Source organism: Primulina eburnea, chromosome 8, assembly GCF_022965805.1.
Source record: "Primulina eburnea isolate SZY01 chromosome 8, ASM2296580v1, whole genome shotgun sequence".
In the NCBI taxonomy this organism is placed as follows: Eukaryota; Viridiplantae; Streptophyta; class Magnoliopsida; order Lamiales; family Gesneriaceae; genus Primulina; species Primulina eburnea.
The window spans coordinates 30,053,011-30,071,254 of NC_133108.1; the positions used below are offsets into that span (position 1 = coordinate 30,053,011).

Genomic DNA, 18,244 nt, shown 5'->3' on the forward strand with positions numbered 1-18,244 from the left:
CCCTTGTACTGGGTTCTGCAATCTCAATAACTGTTGGATATGATCTCCATGAACTTTAACTCGTGATGAGGAACTATCTTCTCCCTCTACAGCTTTCATCTTAGGTGGCATCTCCTACATTGCATCTCAGTTTAAAATCATTTTAAATCATCTTCATACCATTAAATATACTTATCATCATATCAGTACATCAATGAGATGCATAAATATACATACTGAAATGTCTCCAACATACGAAGTCATGTGCCAAACATTGGTCCGAAAAACGTTTGCTCTGATACCACTAAATGTGACACCCTGACTTGTTTTAAAAAAGTAAACTCTATAATGCGGAAGATTTAAAAATAGACTTGGAGGAAAGTATGTGCTTTAAAAATTTCGGAGTTTTCCCTTAAAAATGAACTTAGCCCTCTCTCAAGCAATAAAACCAATACATCATAAATATTCCCACAACTAATACATAAAAATATACAAAATAAAAAGTATTGCATTTTTTACCAAAATAATTGAATCAAGTTTAAACTCTCAAAATATCAAATGTGTTACAACAAAAGATATTAACCACTTCAACCATTTCAAAACAAAATAATTTCTTAACAATTCATAGACAAAATAATCATTTCATCCTTCCTCCAAGCTTGGCACATTTCCTTCTTCCGTCTTAACACCCTGCCGTATCAATTTCGGTTACCTGCATCTGCATCTCATGAACATAACTTAAATGAGTTATAAAACTCAGCAAGTAGACATTGTAATAACAAATACATATACCATAGTGTAAAGAAGGAATATGTATCATTTCTTAACCGTAGTATGCCATCAGTCAATAAAATTCATAAATAACAATTATAAGATAGCATTTCATAAAACATCATTTTCTTTTCCTTTGCATGGCATTGATAGGTCATCCGTCGATGGTATACATGTACGTTTCAGTTAAAATCGGTCACAGTACATGTCATTATGTTGATCAATATCCGTCGTGTGGGTTTAGAATTACCAAAGGTTACACCACTATACCATATAACCATCAAGCCATAAAACATTCATTGAAACATTTTATCAAACATGTGGTGTGGGTGCTAAAACCTTAGCTCCTTTACTTTGCCCTTGGCATCAATTCCATCTCTTTTCAATATATCAATACATACAATATACATAATCAATGAGTTAAAGGAGCTAAAATCATTTAAAACGTCATTTATTATATACATAGTTCATAAGATTCATTCAAATTGAAATGTATACTTACAACCCAATACACAAGTGGTTGCAGGAAATAAGCTTTCTTACCTTGCTCCTAAAGTCTTGAGGAGAAGAACTTCTAATCTCCGAGCAAAGATTAAGGTTTTAATCAAAGATTAATGTCTTGGAAGAAGTTGGATTAAAGGATAAATGAGGAACCCTAGCTTCCAAACCGATGGAGAGAAGAGAAGAAATGAGGACAAATTGATACAACCTATTAAAAGCATTCCAAATCCTCAAAACACGTTTTTTAACTTGCTGGGCGCTCGGGCGGTCACGAATTACCACCCTAGTGCGGACCATACTGTTAGAACCCAAAAATCCAGAAGCAGCCACGCTCGGACAGTCAAATCTTACCGCTCGGGCGTGCTCTGTGCACAGCTACTGTAAAGATCGCTTCCGAAATGCCTCTTCCCTTCCGAATTAGAAAAAGTGGTAAACATGAAAGTTGTAGCCTTATATCTTGGTTTGCATCTCCAATTAGCCGCATGGAATTTGAAAGTCTGATTAAAGATTTATGCTCATTCTCCCAACATGTGTCATTGTAGGAACGACGATACGCACAACACAATTCGGTGCGCTTTAGGCTCGTCTTCCCTGATGATTTGAACAAAACTCAAAACAAAAAAATTGTAGCCTTATATCTTATCTTTTTAATGGAAGTGGCCTCACATCAATTGGATCAATATACAAAACATTATGCTAAAAACCACAACTACTGCCACAGTTTCATACCGTTTCAGCTTTTCCATTACCTATTTAACTAAAATTCAACCTTATATTCTACTCATCTATTATATATTCCATTCTATAACATTCATTACCATTTCATATCATAATGTAAAGTCATAAACCAACACAATAAAAATACCGTAATTCATAATAAAAGAAATGAACGATCGGCTATTACATGAACCAAGCCATGGACCAGACCCTGGTGGGGTCTGAGACATGGCCCAGGAAGGCTCAACCACAGCTAGAACCAACCATGGAGCCAGCCGATCGCGTGAAGTGAGATTGGCGTGGGTGGTGTGTTTGGGTTGCTTCTAGACTGTTGGCGTGTTGCAGCATGCATGGGGATATGAGCTTAGGTTATGTAGGTCCAATAGGATCCTAAGGTAGGCTAGGAAGGGTTGGTCCAAGGCTGGTCCGAGACGGTAGAGCCTAGGGTCGACAATTTTCAAGTTTAGCATATTAGGGTTTCGAACGTGCATTGGGAGAAAAATTCAAGCAGCATGTGGCCTTGTTTCCGTGGGTCTTAGTGGGCTGGAAAGTGTGGTTTTAAGGCTGGTTGGGTAGGTTTAGTACATGATTAGAGTTTGAGAAAATTTGGTTTAGTTTCGGGTTGATTTGGGTAAAATCGGGACCCCGATCCAAGTTTTAAAACGAATCGATTAAGTTTGAAACGGGCTTCAGTTTACGTCTAAGAAACGCTTATAAATATGTTTTGGGATGTTTTAAGGAGTTTGGTAAGTTTCGGGTCGAAATTTAAAGGTCCATGGGTAAAATGGTCAATTTGGGTTTCCAAGGGCAAAATGATCATTTTGTACCCGAGTTAAGTTTTTAGTCCTGGCAGTGTCCTGAGCAAAAATTTTTCATGTTTTAAATGTTTATGTATCATGTTCATGATTTTTATGTAAATATGAAAATAAGTTGCATGCTTGGTTTCAAGGAAAATTTACGTATATGCATGATTTTATTAAGTGACGAATATGATGACATGTTTTGAATGATGTGCATTGATTGTGACTAATACAATGAAATGATGACATGTAAGGCTAAGACTCAGTGGACAGGCAATGTTGTCGCTGATGTCCCCACCGTCAGATACCGCGATTACACGTAGATGGATCCATCGACTGCATGATGATACCAAAGTCACAACTAATGAACGGAATTCAATTAAAAGAAATGAACCGTATATGATGTTATGTTGAGATATGTTTTGACACGTATACTTTATTATGTTTACGTTTACGCTTTAAAGATCATGAATAGTACTTTTATTACGGTACTTTTCACTGTTGCCTGCATATATATGTACTTGGTATTAACGTTACAGGTGTGTTGAGTCTTTAAACTCACTAGGTGTGAATAATGAAGGTGAGCATGTTGATGAAGAGGCTGGAGGTGCCGAATTCTAAGTAAGCAGATATGGTTGTGCGTACATGACCCGAGGACCTTATTTTCCGCACATCACGTGTTATGAGTATTGAGTAGACTTGATCAATTGATTCGCTTGTATGATAAGTTGAGTATTCCCATGATTTTTACTTGTTTGATTATCGATGGTCGTGTTGGCAAACTTTAAACAACAGTTTTTTATTTGTAATTTGATTACGATTATTTTTAAAAGGCGTATTTTTCAGAAATCTTGAATGCATGCATTTAAATGGGGTTTTCGTGTATTAGCTTTTTAAAAAAATAAAAATTTTAGTAGTATTTTTAAGCACTAGATGTTTGATAATATTTTAAAATATTCTACTAACAAATTTACATCTATATTAATCTATATATACTATACTTATATTATTATTAATATTGATGAATTTAGAGTAATTAATTTTAGTATCATGATTTTTTTTTATTATCAAAAATAGCCTCCCCAAATTAAAAAAATGAATTATTTTTTTAATAAAAATATCATAAAAATATATTTTAATAAATTATAACTGATCTGCAACTATTACATCTTATCAATTTACAAATTTTTTGAAATTATAAAACAATTTTTTAATATAAAATTTTGAACTTTTAAATAATCTCACACACTTCCTACAATAAAAAAGTTATAAATAGTCATAAATTAAAAAATAGCAATAGCTATTTAATACAAAAACCTTGTGTAAATGCATTTATTGTATACGCTAATTTAATCTATATAGGCGTTGATTTAAAAAATAAAGGTAAAGTATTTTCTGTTCAAAAATAATATTTAAAATATGTGTATTAAATATTTGAATGTTGAAAATAAGAGTTGTAAATATTGAAAATTAATGTGTGATGATGTAGATAATGATTAATTTATTTTTGGATTATTTGTAAAGAAATTCTATAAATAGCCTCACCATTTGTGAAAAATATATAATTGAGTAGAGAAAAAAATATTATAAAGTATATAGTTTGGTAAATTTTAAAAGATTGATATTTTTACTTTTTACCGTAAATTTTTATTTTTTCACGATATTTCCCATGTAATTCAAGTAATATATATATATTTTTTTTTTTGATTTGAATTGAATGGATGAAGAAACCACCGTGTTTGGTTTGGTGAGCGCAGACAGAGTATACACGTGCGCATGACAACTGAAAATGGGAAAACCCCAAAATATTGCTGACTGCATCCTTTCAAGTTCTAAACTCAAATCCTCGTAATCTCCCTCTCCAAAGGGCACGAACACTTTCACCGTCAATGCGTCTCCTCTCTTGGTCTGTATATAAATCCATCCCAAGAAACAAAGCTGCTTTAGGGTTCCTCACAGAACAGGAGGGCTGAATGAATTCTTGTAACAACTCTTTCTTTGTTTATCTTTTCATGATTGTTTTCTCACCCTTTCTGATATGCGGCCGCGCACTTCTCAGAAGAATTGCCTCCTTTTAATTTTTGTTTAATCTTCATACGGTGCAATTCAGTTTCTTTTTTCCTTTTTGCTCGTTTCTTTGTGCTTCACTTCACGGCATTTGCTGAATTTGGTGATTTTACGGAGACCATCTTGGTAATTTGTTGCAATGATCAAATCTTTATTAATTTTCCATGCTTCAATGGGATTGGACATTAATTATGTTGATTCAAGGGGTTTGGGGTTCTTTTTTGTGCTTTGATACATAAGTTAATTGATGTGTATAATTGTTTTCTTTAATGTAAAGGGGTTTTGAAGGAGGGAAGAACTGCTAACGTGGAATGAACAGTGTCTTCAGTGAAGAAATTCTTTCCGACAAGCTTTCAAAGCTCAACAGCACTCAGCAGTGCATTGAAAGCATCCTATCTTCTACTTTTACTTGGTTATGCCTTTGATTAATCTTCTATATATGTGTGCGTTTGTGCGTGTGTGTGTGTGTGTAGTGCGTAGTGCATGTTGAGTACTTCTTGGATTCCTTTATATAATAACAAGGACAAAGTGACTTCGGCGGTTTACTCGAATTTGTAATTTTGGAAACTATAATACTTCCAATGCTCAAAGTGGATTTGGCGGTTTAACAATTAAGTTTAGCGAAGAAAATAGGATGAGAAATTGACCTTGTTTCGAAACTGATCTTTCGTAGACATCTTTACTTTCTTGTTATGTTTGCTATGTTTTGGGTTGTTTCTATATTTTTATGATCAGGGGCGTCAGACAATGGAAGTCTGTTTTTTATGTTATTTTGACATGCATTTAGTCTTGAATTTAACGGTTATAACGGTTTCTTACCTACCAAAGCGGATATGTTCGGTAACCTCTTATTTTAATGTTAGTTTAGATAATTTTGTTTGATTTCCATAATTTTCAGTCGAACGATTTTTGTTAAAATTATAAAAATGTTTTACACATGTTCGTTGTCCTATCATGTAGCTCTATTGTTGGATACATGTCTACTTTTCCTTGAATTTCGGTGATTTATGATTCTATACATTGATTAAATGATCAAATCTTAAGTTTTTCTTGTATTTTCCAATTTCCTCTATTTTTTTAACTTACTTTTGTTAATATTTTTAGTACAATTGATGATATGTTGACAGCATGGAGAATGTATCAAATGTTAGGAACTGCAATAGTATGAATTGGGAGTTGGTAATGACTATATAACATTTACGAATCTGTTTCCTCTGCTAGTCTTCTTATGGCATGGAATTTACTGAGATTTAGGAAGTTTATTCATGAATTGTGGTTCAAGATACTTCTCTATGTTTTTCTCTTGTAATAGCAAGCCTCATTATACATGTGTGTGTGTGTGTGTGTGTGGATTTTCACATATAGAACCCTTCGTATTAACTACTTTTGGACAATTTGGTCATTAACTGTAACATTCTTTTCTACAGCTTTTCTATCAATATGCGACTTTTCTTATTTTGTATGAGAAGTGGCATTTATCAAACGTCACTGTCTATTTGTATTTTGTTTTTTCCTCTTATTGTAATTCTGATGATTAAAAATTTCTTAAACTCATAGCTTGATATTGTTTTGTGGATGTTTTGTATGGATACTTTTTGGAGTTCCTCCTTACAGGGAACGATTACCTCATGATATAAAGCACTGATTTTATTTTCGATAAATTTCTCGGCCTACTATTTTACCTTGACTTCATCAATAGCATTGTCCCACTGGTGCATCTTTCATCGTAGCAAAGCGGAACAGGTTGTTGCAACATGGGATAAACAGTTTCATAGTTCAGAAATAGCTCAAAAAGTTCCTCTTCTGTACCTTGCAAATGACATTCTGCAGAACAGCAAGCGAAGAGGGACTGAATTCGTTACTGAGTTTTGGAAGGTGCTTCCTTCAGCAATCAAAGAGGTTGAAAACAAAGGTGACGATCGTGGAAAGAATGTGGTATCTCGATTGGTGAGTTTATTCTCAAGAGGATGCCACTGCTATATCTCGAAGTCCCTCAACACTCACTTGAACTTAATCTGAATTTTTTTTCGTAATAATTTGTTATATGGAATTGTTTAGTAGTGTATTTAAGCCTTCAAAATTTTAACATAATTTTCATATCATGTTATAATGTCAGTCTAACGAGTCTTGACATCAAACATGCCACAATGAATTTCGCATTTGATTCTTTGAAATTTCTCAGCTGATTATGTCTGTTTACAAAAGGTTGGCATATGGGAAGAAAGGAGAGTCTTTGGTTCCCGAGCTCAAAACCTTAGAGACACAATGCTTAGTGTGGAATTGCCTCAACCATTGGAGCTTGGGAAAAAGCGTTCTCGTTCGGTGCGAATAGTTAAAAGGGATTCACGGTCTATAAGAACTGTAAGTTCTTAATGATATTGTTTTCTTGCATTATTATGCGGGTACTTTTGGCATTTCTTTATCTAATACCAGTGACCTAATTGCTATATATTTTAGATAAACGATTCTTACATCTTGAATATTTGTTTTCAAACCAGAAACTGAGCGTAGGAGGCACTACAGAAAAAATAGTGTCTGCTTTTCACTTGGTGCAAAGTGAATGTGCCAAAGAAGATGAGGAAATGAATAAATGCAAATCTGCAATTCATCATGTCAGAAAGATGGAAAATGATGTTAACATTGCTTTGACAAAGGGTAAGCTGACATGACAAAAAATAAATCACATTTTACACGAAGTCATTCACTTTTGATTGAAAAACTTCAATGTAGTTCACGTGCAAAAATCAAGACCCTATATATAAAGTAGAAATATTCACATTTATTCTTGGCTAACATTTTGACCCTTGTAATGAAAATGTCAATTTTTTTGCTGTTTGGGATAGCAGCTAGGGATCCATCGAGGAAGACTCTTGCCAAGGAATTGGAAGGGGAAGAAGCTCGTTTAAAACAGTGCATCGAAAAGCTTAAAGTTGTGGAAGCAAATAGGCTGGCACTCGTTTCTCAACTACGTGATGCACTTCACGAGCAGGTGGGTGAGAAATCCTCTGAAAAATTTTGTTTCAACTTTGTTACTATGGAATTTTTCATTTTCTGCTTTGACGTTCAATATCTGTGCTGATTTTGTGATGTTTTTAGGAATCTGAGCTAGAGAATGTCCGGACACAGATGCAGGTTAGAAATAATTTGCTTACAATTTTTTTGCTTCTGTGCTTCTTTTCGAAGAAAGCTGAGTCTATTTGTTATTCCATGATATATCTGTCTACACCATCATTCCCAGCGAATAGGAAATATTTTGCTGCTAAGGGCAACGAGATGAGTTACACATATACAGAGACTGGAGATAACTATAAAAAAGGGGTGGGAGATGTTTGAACAGATTGTTTTCTTTTTTATTTTTTGGATATGGATTGCTGTCAAGTGAAGTAATTGCATTGTCTTCATTGTAAAAATGGATTGCTGTCAAGTGAAGTAATTGCATTGTCTTCATTGTAAAAAATTACCATTATAATAATTTGACTGATTTTTAGTATGCATGAGTGTGGATTAAAACTAATTTTGAATATACTAATATCTGTGCATCTACATGAACTTTCAGGTTGCGGAAGCTCAGGTCGAAGAAGCTGCAAGCATGCGAAAGAAATTGGAAGAAGATCGGGTGTTCTCGAACAAACCATCTGCCCCATCATCTTTTGCCAATGCAAAACAAGAGCAAATGACAAAAAAATCTGCAGCGGCAATTGCAGCCGAGGTTGCGGACAAGCTTACAGCTTCAAGCTCTTCCCAGGACATTATGATATCTGCCCTTTCTTCCTTAGCAGCCGAAGAAGCTAAAAATGCTGCCCTGATGAATTCTTTAGCCTCATCAACTCCTTTCTCGACGGCATTCAACAGTAGCTCAATACCAAAATCCATTTCAGAACATAACTTGCCAGCACAACCAAATCCTCAGAACAGCCCTTATCAATCATTTATGCCGCAGGCCTCAATTCAAGGCCAAATTTCCAGCACACCAGCTCTCTATCATTCTACCCTGAACCCACCCCCGTTTCAGTATTTGCAACCATCTGCTGGAAATATAATCTCCTACGAGTATGGTAATCTTCCTCCTCTGCCACCTCCACCTGTACTTCCGTCTTACATGGTTAGCCCAATGGTGTCGTTGAACCAGAACAAAATGCAGATGGCTCAGCAGGAAACACATAGTATCCTTCAGCCCTCCACATTATCTATGCAGCAGCCAATGCCATTGCCTCAGCAACTTCCTGCACCTATGAATTTTCGCCCTTTGGCTCCAGGTCAGTCTCCAGGAGTTTTGTACTATACACACCCCTATCAGTCACATTGAGAAACTTATATCAATCTCCTGACCTATCGAAGGGCCAACTTTTTATCGACTATCTTGAACTTTATTTTAGAAATGACCGTGTAGTTACAGAAATATTTAGATTATTGTAACGGAAGGTGTCTTGTAGTTTTCGGCATGAACAGAAATTTTTATGGTAATTTTCGGGTTGAATCTAGTCTGTTTGATTGCAAAATTCTTGTTGTGTAATGAGAAGACTTAGGCTAGAGGGAGCTGGCAATTTTGTATTGCTATTTGAGTTACATGATGAAGTAATGCTCTTTTATGGTAAAATACATTCATTTTGACATAGATTTATTTGGGTCTGGCAGTTTATTGTGACAGTTATTAGAATTATTTTGAACATTAACGTGTACTAATTTATTTGGAGAAAATGATGATTTTAGTCCCCTACTTTCGTCCCAGAACATTTTTGATCTCTTGAACATTTCAGCTTAACAATTTTGATCCACAAACTTAAAAGAACATGACATATTTAGTTCCTACTGTTGTTTTTAATCATAATTAACGATAAGGACTACACACGTCACATTTTTTAAAACTTGTAGCTAGAAATGTTGCTTTGAAATATTAAAAACTAAAAATATTATTAGTAAGAATAATATGAAAAATAAACTCACATTTATGACATGAATTTATTTATTTGTGATATTTCATCATAATAATATACATAAAAATTTGAAATAATTTTCAGATAAAATTTAAACATAATAAGAAAATTATAACGAGGTTTAATGATTCAAATCTCATTAGCAATTTTTGTAACATATTATTTTAAAATAAATAAAAAAATTTACCGCCATTATAAAAATAATTGATCTGCGTAAAACGTTTTTTGTTGAGATAAATTTGAACCTAAGTGTTGGTGATCACAAACTAAGCTGCTCTAATTTAAGTTAAATTAATAAATGCATATCAGGAACTGAATTGACAAAACTATCGCTGTTTTAATATCAAGTGTGTTGATCAACTACATTAATATAAGATGAAACGGAAAGATAATTCGATTTTTCCAACTATTTTGATCTGAAGAGTATCTACATCATCTTGAAGTGAATCAAGCTGACCACAATTACTTTGTAGCAGAACAGATCAGCTTGTAGACTGATTTGACAATATTTATCTGCAGACAACATACAATCATCTTCGAGTATATTTCATAGATTCAACTAAGACATATTAAAAGATCCGCTGGTTACCTTTTTTAGCTAGTGTCCAAGAATTTGAATTGGCTGTTAATATTTTCGGAAAAATGACAAGGATACGTGACACTCTATTCTTAATTTTTGACTATCCAGTACATCTGTGAGTACCGCCTTTATTTTTTAACGTTGGGAACCAACACTTAAAAAAGTAAATGCATCAAGAATGAAGAAAGCTACTGTAATGCCCCAAAAATTTGAAAGTCCACGCGAACCACATGCATACAAGTTATTAAATTCCTTGTATATTTCAATTAATTGTTTTAATTGCATAAATTAATTATGTTGTGCATATTGACATGTTTAAAATATATTTTTCTACATGGTTGTATTAAAATGTATTTTTAAAGGTTATTCGAGTTGCGATCGAAGAACGGAGATCGAGTGCTGGAAAATAGAAAATGTTTTTACTAAATAATTATTTTTAATTATTTAAAATATGATTGATGCTTTTTATTATTTTGAAAATAAAAGGTTTTGAAGTGATTTATACGCCGGAACGTAAATTTTATCGGTGTTGGATGTTCAACAAAAATACAAACGTTTTGACAACCCGGCTAATAAATTCACAAACTTTAGTAAACAAAATAATTTTTAATATTTTAATTAAACACTAATAGGTAATTGGGCCTAATTAAAATTGTTAATGAGCTTATGCTACCATTAGTATTTTATTAACTATTTAAAGTACAAAACCAACCACTTTACCCTTATTGTTCTTTCACAAATACATTAAACACACCATAGCATCACCACAAGAAAAATTGTGTTTAACGACCGAAATTAAATATGTTGTCATTAATTAACGACAGAATAAAAATCTGTCATAAATATAATATAACGACATAATTTATTTTTTTGTCACAACTAACGACGGATTTATAAAAATTGTCGTTAATTTACCGACAATTAATTTTTTAGTCGTTAGTTAACAACAAAAATTTTTAAGTTGTCATTAATTAAGGTTAAAAATTCATATATATGTCATTAATTAAGCCCCAAAGTCCAAATTTTTCTTTGCAGATACAAACTCGTCGCCCTTCTTCCCCAAAACGGCAATAACCCCTTTTCATCCCCAAACCCGTCGCCCTTCTTTCCTCGCCAGAAATGGATCGTGCATTTACCTGAATCGAAGCAACAACCTTTGTAGAGGCTGGAACGGGAAGAAAGGAGCAGATCGAGCCCTGTTAGCGAGCCGTGCGTGAGCTTCCTCTGCTTGTGCTCTTGGTTCGCATTAGGTGAGCTCGTGCTTGTAACTTAGTAGTTTTGATGTTTTTTGAGGTAGTATTTGAAGCCATTTCAGTTCCCTTGTTTTTCCAGCTTAGTTTTGGTCGACATTTAAAATTTTTCGGCAAGTTCTGGTAAACGCACCTAACAAGGGATGTTTTTTGGGATGTCATTTACTGCGTGTATGTAAACACTGGAGTAAGATTGGTATCAACTTTTTTTAAGAAGAGATTGGTGTAGTAAACTTTAAGCTTTTGTTTGGTTGTTGAAGAGTCATTTCAACACTGGATGTCATTTTATTTGGCTCGTAAATGAAGCAAGATTATCGAGCCATGCTCGTCCCAGTTTTCGTTCTTGACGAACTCTAGTTGAATTCCACATAGCTTTTTAGATAATTCCCAAGTTCTAAGCAAGCCAATTTGATATTCTGTTCAAGATTATTGAAGATAGGGTCATTTGATTTATTGTTCTTGCTAAACTTCGATGAGTTGAATCTTAACTCCTAGATGAACTTAAGAAGCTTTTAGTAGCCATTATGTTTAGCGATTGAAGGGATATAAGCTTACCGGAACCTACTACTAGCCTCAAGATTTTTTTAATGTTGATTAGATATTAAATGGCATTGAGTTCAATTTGGCTTCATTGAATCAGATCCCTCGTCTGTTGCATGTTCTTTATCTGTAAACAAGACACAAAATGATACAAATATTATTTTCACAGATTTACAGTGTCCCAGGTTTTCAATACATCAATGTGTTGATCATACTCTTGGATAAGACCTGAGAAGTATACTAGAACACACTCACGCACCAACACACTAAAGTTGCATCATTTTCATAACTGAATTTGGGATAGTTGGCATCAAGATTTGCAATTAGCCGAAAACCACAAGTGTGCATATTGTTCCTTTCAAAAATTCTATACTTTCAATTTAGAACTCCTTGAATGATTATTTGTTGACTAGTAAATGAGGGAATATCTTTGATTACTAAAGAATTGTTGACTTAATATCTTCTCTTTTTTTATATCATTTTATTACTTTACAAATGTATATATTATGTAAATATTGTTAATAATTATATTGCAATTGTGTTAGGCATTCTAATTAAACCATGAACGATACAAGATCTTGGATGTACCGTAGGTTGGAAAATGGGTTCATAACTAATGACTTCTTTAATGGTGTTGAAGAATTCAACCCCAGAGGTTCAAAATCAACTTTATATATTGGCGGTTGGTGGGGTTAAAAAGAGAAAATTGTATGGTGTTGGCTCGCAGGCTGAGGTGTTGTATCCTGAAGCTATGTCGGGACGTGCAACACACACACACGTGCTAACTGTATGGATGTGGCTGCCGCTGCGACTTCTAAAGTAGAGGAACTTACAAGGGAGTTGAATAGCTTAAGGCAGCAAGTTCGTTACTTGATGGCGCATGCACTTATTGACCCCCAATCCATCTATTCTTCGAGTACTCAGGATTATGACGATGATAGCACACAACCATAGTCCCCTTAGATTATGACGATGATAGAACACACTCTTTTTGGAGATGTGGCTACTGATTTTGTAATTAAGCAGGGGGATGTGTTGATATTTTTGGATATGGATGGATTAATATGTTTTGAATGTTAATAGGTGGAATGAAGGTGTTTATTTTAATTTGATGTGATTTTTATTATGTATATTGTTGGTTGCAAAATTGACACTGTATTGGATTTGTTGAATTAGAAATTGTGTTGGATAAAAGGGAATTAATAAAAAAAAAAAAAGGGATCAGGGGGCTGCCCAATTCAACATTTAACGACTGAAATTATAAATCCGTCACTAAAATTAGTGAAGAAAACTATCATTTTGTCACTAATTTTAGAGACAGATTTATAATTTTTGTCGCAAATATCAACGACTAAAACATATATCTATCGCTAGATTTAATGACGGATTTATGATTTCTGTCGCAAATATCAACGACAGAAACTTTAATCTGTCGCTAAATTTACCGACGCCTTTATAATTTTGGTCGCTGCTTTAGTGACGGATATATAATTTCTGTCACAAATTTAGCGACGAAATATTTTTTGGTCACTAAAATATTGCGACAAAATTTAAATTTCCGTCGTTATTATTTAACGACAAACATAAATATTCCATAGTAAATAACGACAGAATTGCAGTTTGCGTCGTTATACAAGACCGCGACGCTAAATTCTTCGACGATCGATATTTCGTCGCTATTATGTCGCTAAATACTTTTAGGGACAGAATAGCGACAAATAATTTCGTCGTTATTTGTTAATTTTTTTGTAGTGCATGCAAGAGGAAAGTTTCGGCTATTGCTAGGGGAATTCAAGCCAAAGTCCCTTCGTCATCGTTCTTCGATTCATCGACATTTATTCGTACGTTAAACACGCAATGACACGCCATATTCTTCCTTTAAATCATCTATCATACTATAGTATTTTTTGGTCATGTTTTAAATGAAAATAAGTCGCACAATTCACAATTTTCATAACTATGCATATGCTTGTGCTTAACCCTTGATATTGGATAAAAAACATGTTTATATGGTTGTTCAAGGGGCTGTCATGATAAGATATGATCAAGGATGATTTGCACAAGTTTTAGAGTCATAGAAATCACCACAAACGTTGCACAACATGAATAGAACACCAGCTGAAACCAACTTTCTGTCATGGGGTTTGAAGGGCTCGGATTAAGGGAGATAGTTGTTGGGCTTGGGTTCGACTTGGACCAGGGCTGTCTAGGGGTGTGTATGAGCCAAGGGTGGAGTCCTAGCCACGCTAGGACTCGAGCACCAGAGGTTGGGAGGAGTCCTACCAAGCGAGGACTCCCTCCCGAGAGCATGAAGGGGACGCATAGGGTGTGTGGCTTACGCAGGATGTAGGGTCTCAGCCAGGGGGCTTTGGGCTGGAATGGGCTAGGGCTAGGTCCTTAAGGTCCTAGGAGGGTGAACAAGGGTCTGGGCAGGTGCTGTTGCAGCTTGGTTGCCTGCTGTTTTAGAAAACGAGAGGGAACCATGGAGGGGCGCAGCTACTGATTGCTCTAATAGGTGGCTCGCTTTGCAGGTTCCAGGGCTTGCGCTGGTCTGAGCAGGGTCTGGGCATGGTCCAGGGTTAGTTAGGGTCAGGGTGATTGCGGTGTGGCTCAGCTAGAAGAGACCTAGGCTAGCTAGGAGTCCTAATATAGTCTAGGAAACACTCAAGCACACATGCAGAATATTGGGTCAAGTTTCAGCAGGGTTTGAGCGAGCTAGGGCTAGGTTCTATGGGTCAGGGTTGGTCAGGAGGGTTCCTAGGTGGGTTTTCTAGGGTTTGGTTCCGCGTGGCTCGGGCGTGGCTCGAGTAAATTGAGAGAAAGCTCGGTGTGTTTGGGTGAGGGTCATTATTTCGAAAATCAAAAGGAAAATTGGAACCATGGGTCCACGGGAGTGGTTCATGGCTCACGAGGGTAGAATAAATGATAAAAATGTTCTGATTAAAGTTTGGGAAGAAAATAACGAGTTTTGGATTTATCCGGGATTTTATTGTCGTACGAAACGTTAATTAAAGAATTAATTGAAACGCCTAGTTTTATGCAGAATAAAATTATGAAAAATTATATTTAAGCTCAAATGATTATTAAAAGTCTAAGTTTGTTATTTGGGAATTTTATATTAAGATTTGGTTTTATTCGTGATTAAAACGCATTAATACGTTATATTTAAAGATTAATTTAAAAGTCCTCGATTTATGCTAAATAAAAATATGAGAAAATTCATGTAAGCTTAAATAATTATTTGGGACATGTTAGATTCAGCAAAATTAAGAAAATGTCAAAAACGTGATAGTTTACGTCTAGGGATAAAACAGTAATTTCACACATGAAAATTAGTAAACGTCATGACATTGTCCTGAATGCTGTTTTATATGCTAATATGATTATTTCAAATGTTTGTGAATTTTTATGATATTAAAATGTTGATTTTAAAGGTTTATGATTTAATATGTCAAAATGTTATTTTAAATGTTTATGATATTAAAATGTTATTTTAAAGTGTTTATGGATTTTTAATATATTGAAATGTTTGTTTTGAATGATTATGGATCTTATGATCTAACATTTTATGATTTATTATGTTTGTGGATTTTATGGTTAAACGATAACGTTAAAAGATATGTTGCATGCATAGTTTAAAAGAAAAACGTTATATGCATGTTTAGATTTTATAAAGTGATGAGAAAATGAAACTGTTGAAGGAAGTGAAGTAATTGTGACTAATACGATGATATGTTGGAGATATCGTGAGGATTATGGTCTCAGTGTGAGTCCGACGAATGTATTTCTATATATACAAATATGATGATATGAATGGAGATATTGTGAAGGAAAAGCCTTAGAGGGAACCCATTTACGGGAGAAGGCCTCAGAGGGAGCCCATTCGTAGGAGAAGGCCTAGAGGGAGACCGTATATGAGAGAAGGCCCCAGAGGGAGGGGGCTCGACGATCGTATTTCCATATGAGAATATGATATGCCAAGGCTCAGTTGACGGGTGGGAGTGTCATTGATGTCCTCGTCGCCCAATACTGTGGTTACATGTAGATGGATCCATCGCTCAATACGTAGACGAACACGAAAGTCACAATTAACGATTTGAATTCAAGGAAAGGAAAAAGAATACGTATATGTTGATGATAATATGTATATGAATATGTTGATGATGATATGAAAATGATTATAAAATGTTTATGAAAATGGTTGTGTTTAAATGAAAGGATCGGTTGGTAAGAAGATAAGTGTTTAGAAGGGGAGGTTGAATAAACATTTACTGATTTTTTAAATTCTTTCCGAATAATGGGTGTAGTTTCGTTACAAACTGACACTAGGTATCTCGTCAGTCGATAACAATCAATTCAACTGAAATACAGTTGCGGAAGTGAACTGACTGAAAGATATAATAACTCAAAGTAACTGAATATGAAAAACACGCGATATGTTTCTGGATGTTCGGAGAATAGAATAACTCCTACGTCACTCCTTCTATCACAAGGATATGATTTTTAATAAAAGACTTTGATCAAATACAAACGTTGTACTGACCCACTTCAGTTTGGACTTAACACTGCCAAACTGTAACTCTTAGTTAACAATACTTTTACAGTGTAACACAACTGAATGAATCTTAACGAAGATCTCAAAATGCTAACAAGCTCGTAAGGTAGCCTTAATTGCTACTAATAAATCTGATAAGAGTGAGCTTTGAAATCTGAATGTGAATTGTGATTTTAGCAGAGTAACAGCAAGCTTGAATAGAATAGTAGTTCGCGTGATTGTTAAAAGTTGTTTCTCAGCTGCTCTCTTTACTTATTTATAGGCTTCCATCTCAACGGTAATATTAAATATCATTTGAATCTTTATATCCGTTGATTGCCACGTCTATATCTTCTGACATTCGTACACTTCAATCTCTGAAATGCAACGTCCCACTACTAGTTTCAGTCTGTTGTACTATTTGTCGGTTGTCGTTGTCAACTGATAATATGTACAGTTGAGGGATCAGCTGAAAGATACATTGCTGGAAAGTTCATAACTAATTTGTTTCAACTGATTAGTTTCTAAACTGATCAGTCAGTTATAATGTTGCTTCAGCTGATGACGTCTATAATTTATAGCTGGTACGCATTAATCTTCAGCTAGTGGCAAATAGATCAGTTAGCTCGTTGCTTCGTTTACTTTGATAAGTTATACAAATACGTTTCGAAGCTTATTTTGTCAAATCACTGAAATTTCGTTTACAACAATTTCCCCATTTTTTGTGATTGACAAAACTTAGAATGTAATAAGCCGATTTGAAGATAAGATAATTTCTAATGTACAGATCCGTGCAAAGAAAACAAATAATCTTCAAGTAATAACTGATAAAAGAATGTCTCTTCTCTTCAGGCAATACTGATAACAGAATGTCTCTTCTCTTCAGCTGTATCCTCTCTTATTCTTTCATTGACCTAGCTCCTTCCCCTTTTTGTCAAGCACATCGACCTTGAGAGAAATAATCCTAACATCAGCTGCAATGTCTTTGACGACAGTCAATACAGTAGTCTGCAGCAAATCGATCTTCTTGGACACAGATAGTTCCATGGAATCAACTCTCTTGATGATTGATTCTTGAGTAATAGAAAGGCTTTCAGCTATGCCTTTGTTCTTTTTGATTTCGTCGATGGCAAAGGTGATGGAAGTCACAGATGTTTGAATGGATTTCAGTTTGCCTGAATTAAATTCACTGGAGGAGTTCAACTGCAGAGAATGAGAAAACTGAGTGTGTTGAATCTGCTTTATTTCTTGTATTATTTTATACATGTTGAGTTGAATGTCCTGAATTTCTTCAAGAACCAAATCCATGTCTGAAGGTGGAGGAGGTGATACGGGTCCAGATGGCCCTGGTTCTTGTTCCTTGGATGATTGATCAAATTTTACAAAAGTTCGGTCAGAAACATCTGTAACCTCCTGTGTCAGCTCTGGCACATCTTCCATATTTACTTCTTGTTGGACTGGAGGGGAAGAAGACAGAATAGGATCAGTAGATGGGTTGCCCGGCTGATTCAATTGTGTATCTGCTGTAGTTTCAGTTGGCGGGTCAGGGACTGATGGTTCTGACTGTTGGT

The 18,244-nt window shown here is 34.8% G+C and overlaps 1 protein-coding gene across 3 annotated transcripts; it reads left to right on the forward strand.

Moving 5' to 3' along the window:
- The first annotated feature begins 4,522 nt into the window (after window positions 1–4,522).
- LOC140839370 (uncharacterized) lies at window positions 4,523–9,450 on the forward strand. 3 transcript variants are annotated; one of them, XM_073206024.1, is made up of 8 exons: window positions 4,523–4,961; window positions 5,113–5,222; window positions 6,535–6,782; window positions 7,041–7,196; window positions 7,334–7,490; window positions 7,679–7,824; window positions 7,932–7,967; window positions 8,392–9,450. In XM_073206024.1, exons 2-8 carry the CDS (start codon window positions 5,147–5,149, stop codon window positions 9,139–9,141), a joined length of 1,569 nt encoding a protein of 522 aa, XP_073062125.1. In that variant the 5' UTR covers window positions 4,523–4,961; window positions 5,113–5,146; the 3' UTR covers window positions 9,142–9,450. The 3 variants fall into 3 exon arrangements, with proteins under 3 accessions (XP_073062125.1, XP_073062126.1, XP_073062127.1); XM_073206025.1 differs by having other exon boundaries at window positions 4,523–4,751; XM_073206026.1 differs by having other exon boundaries at window positions 4,525–4,961; window positions 7,682–7,824; window positions 8,392–9,447.
- The last annotated feature ends 8,794 nt before the right edge of the window (window positions 9,451–18,244 follow it).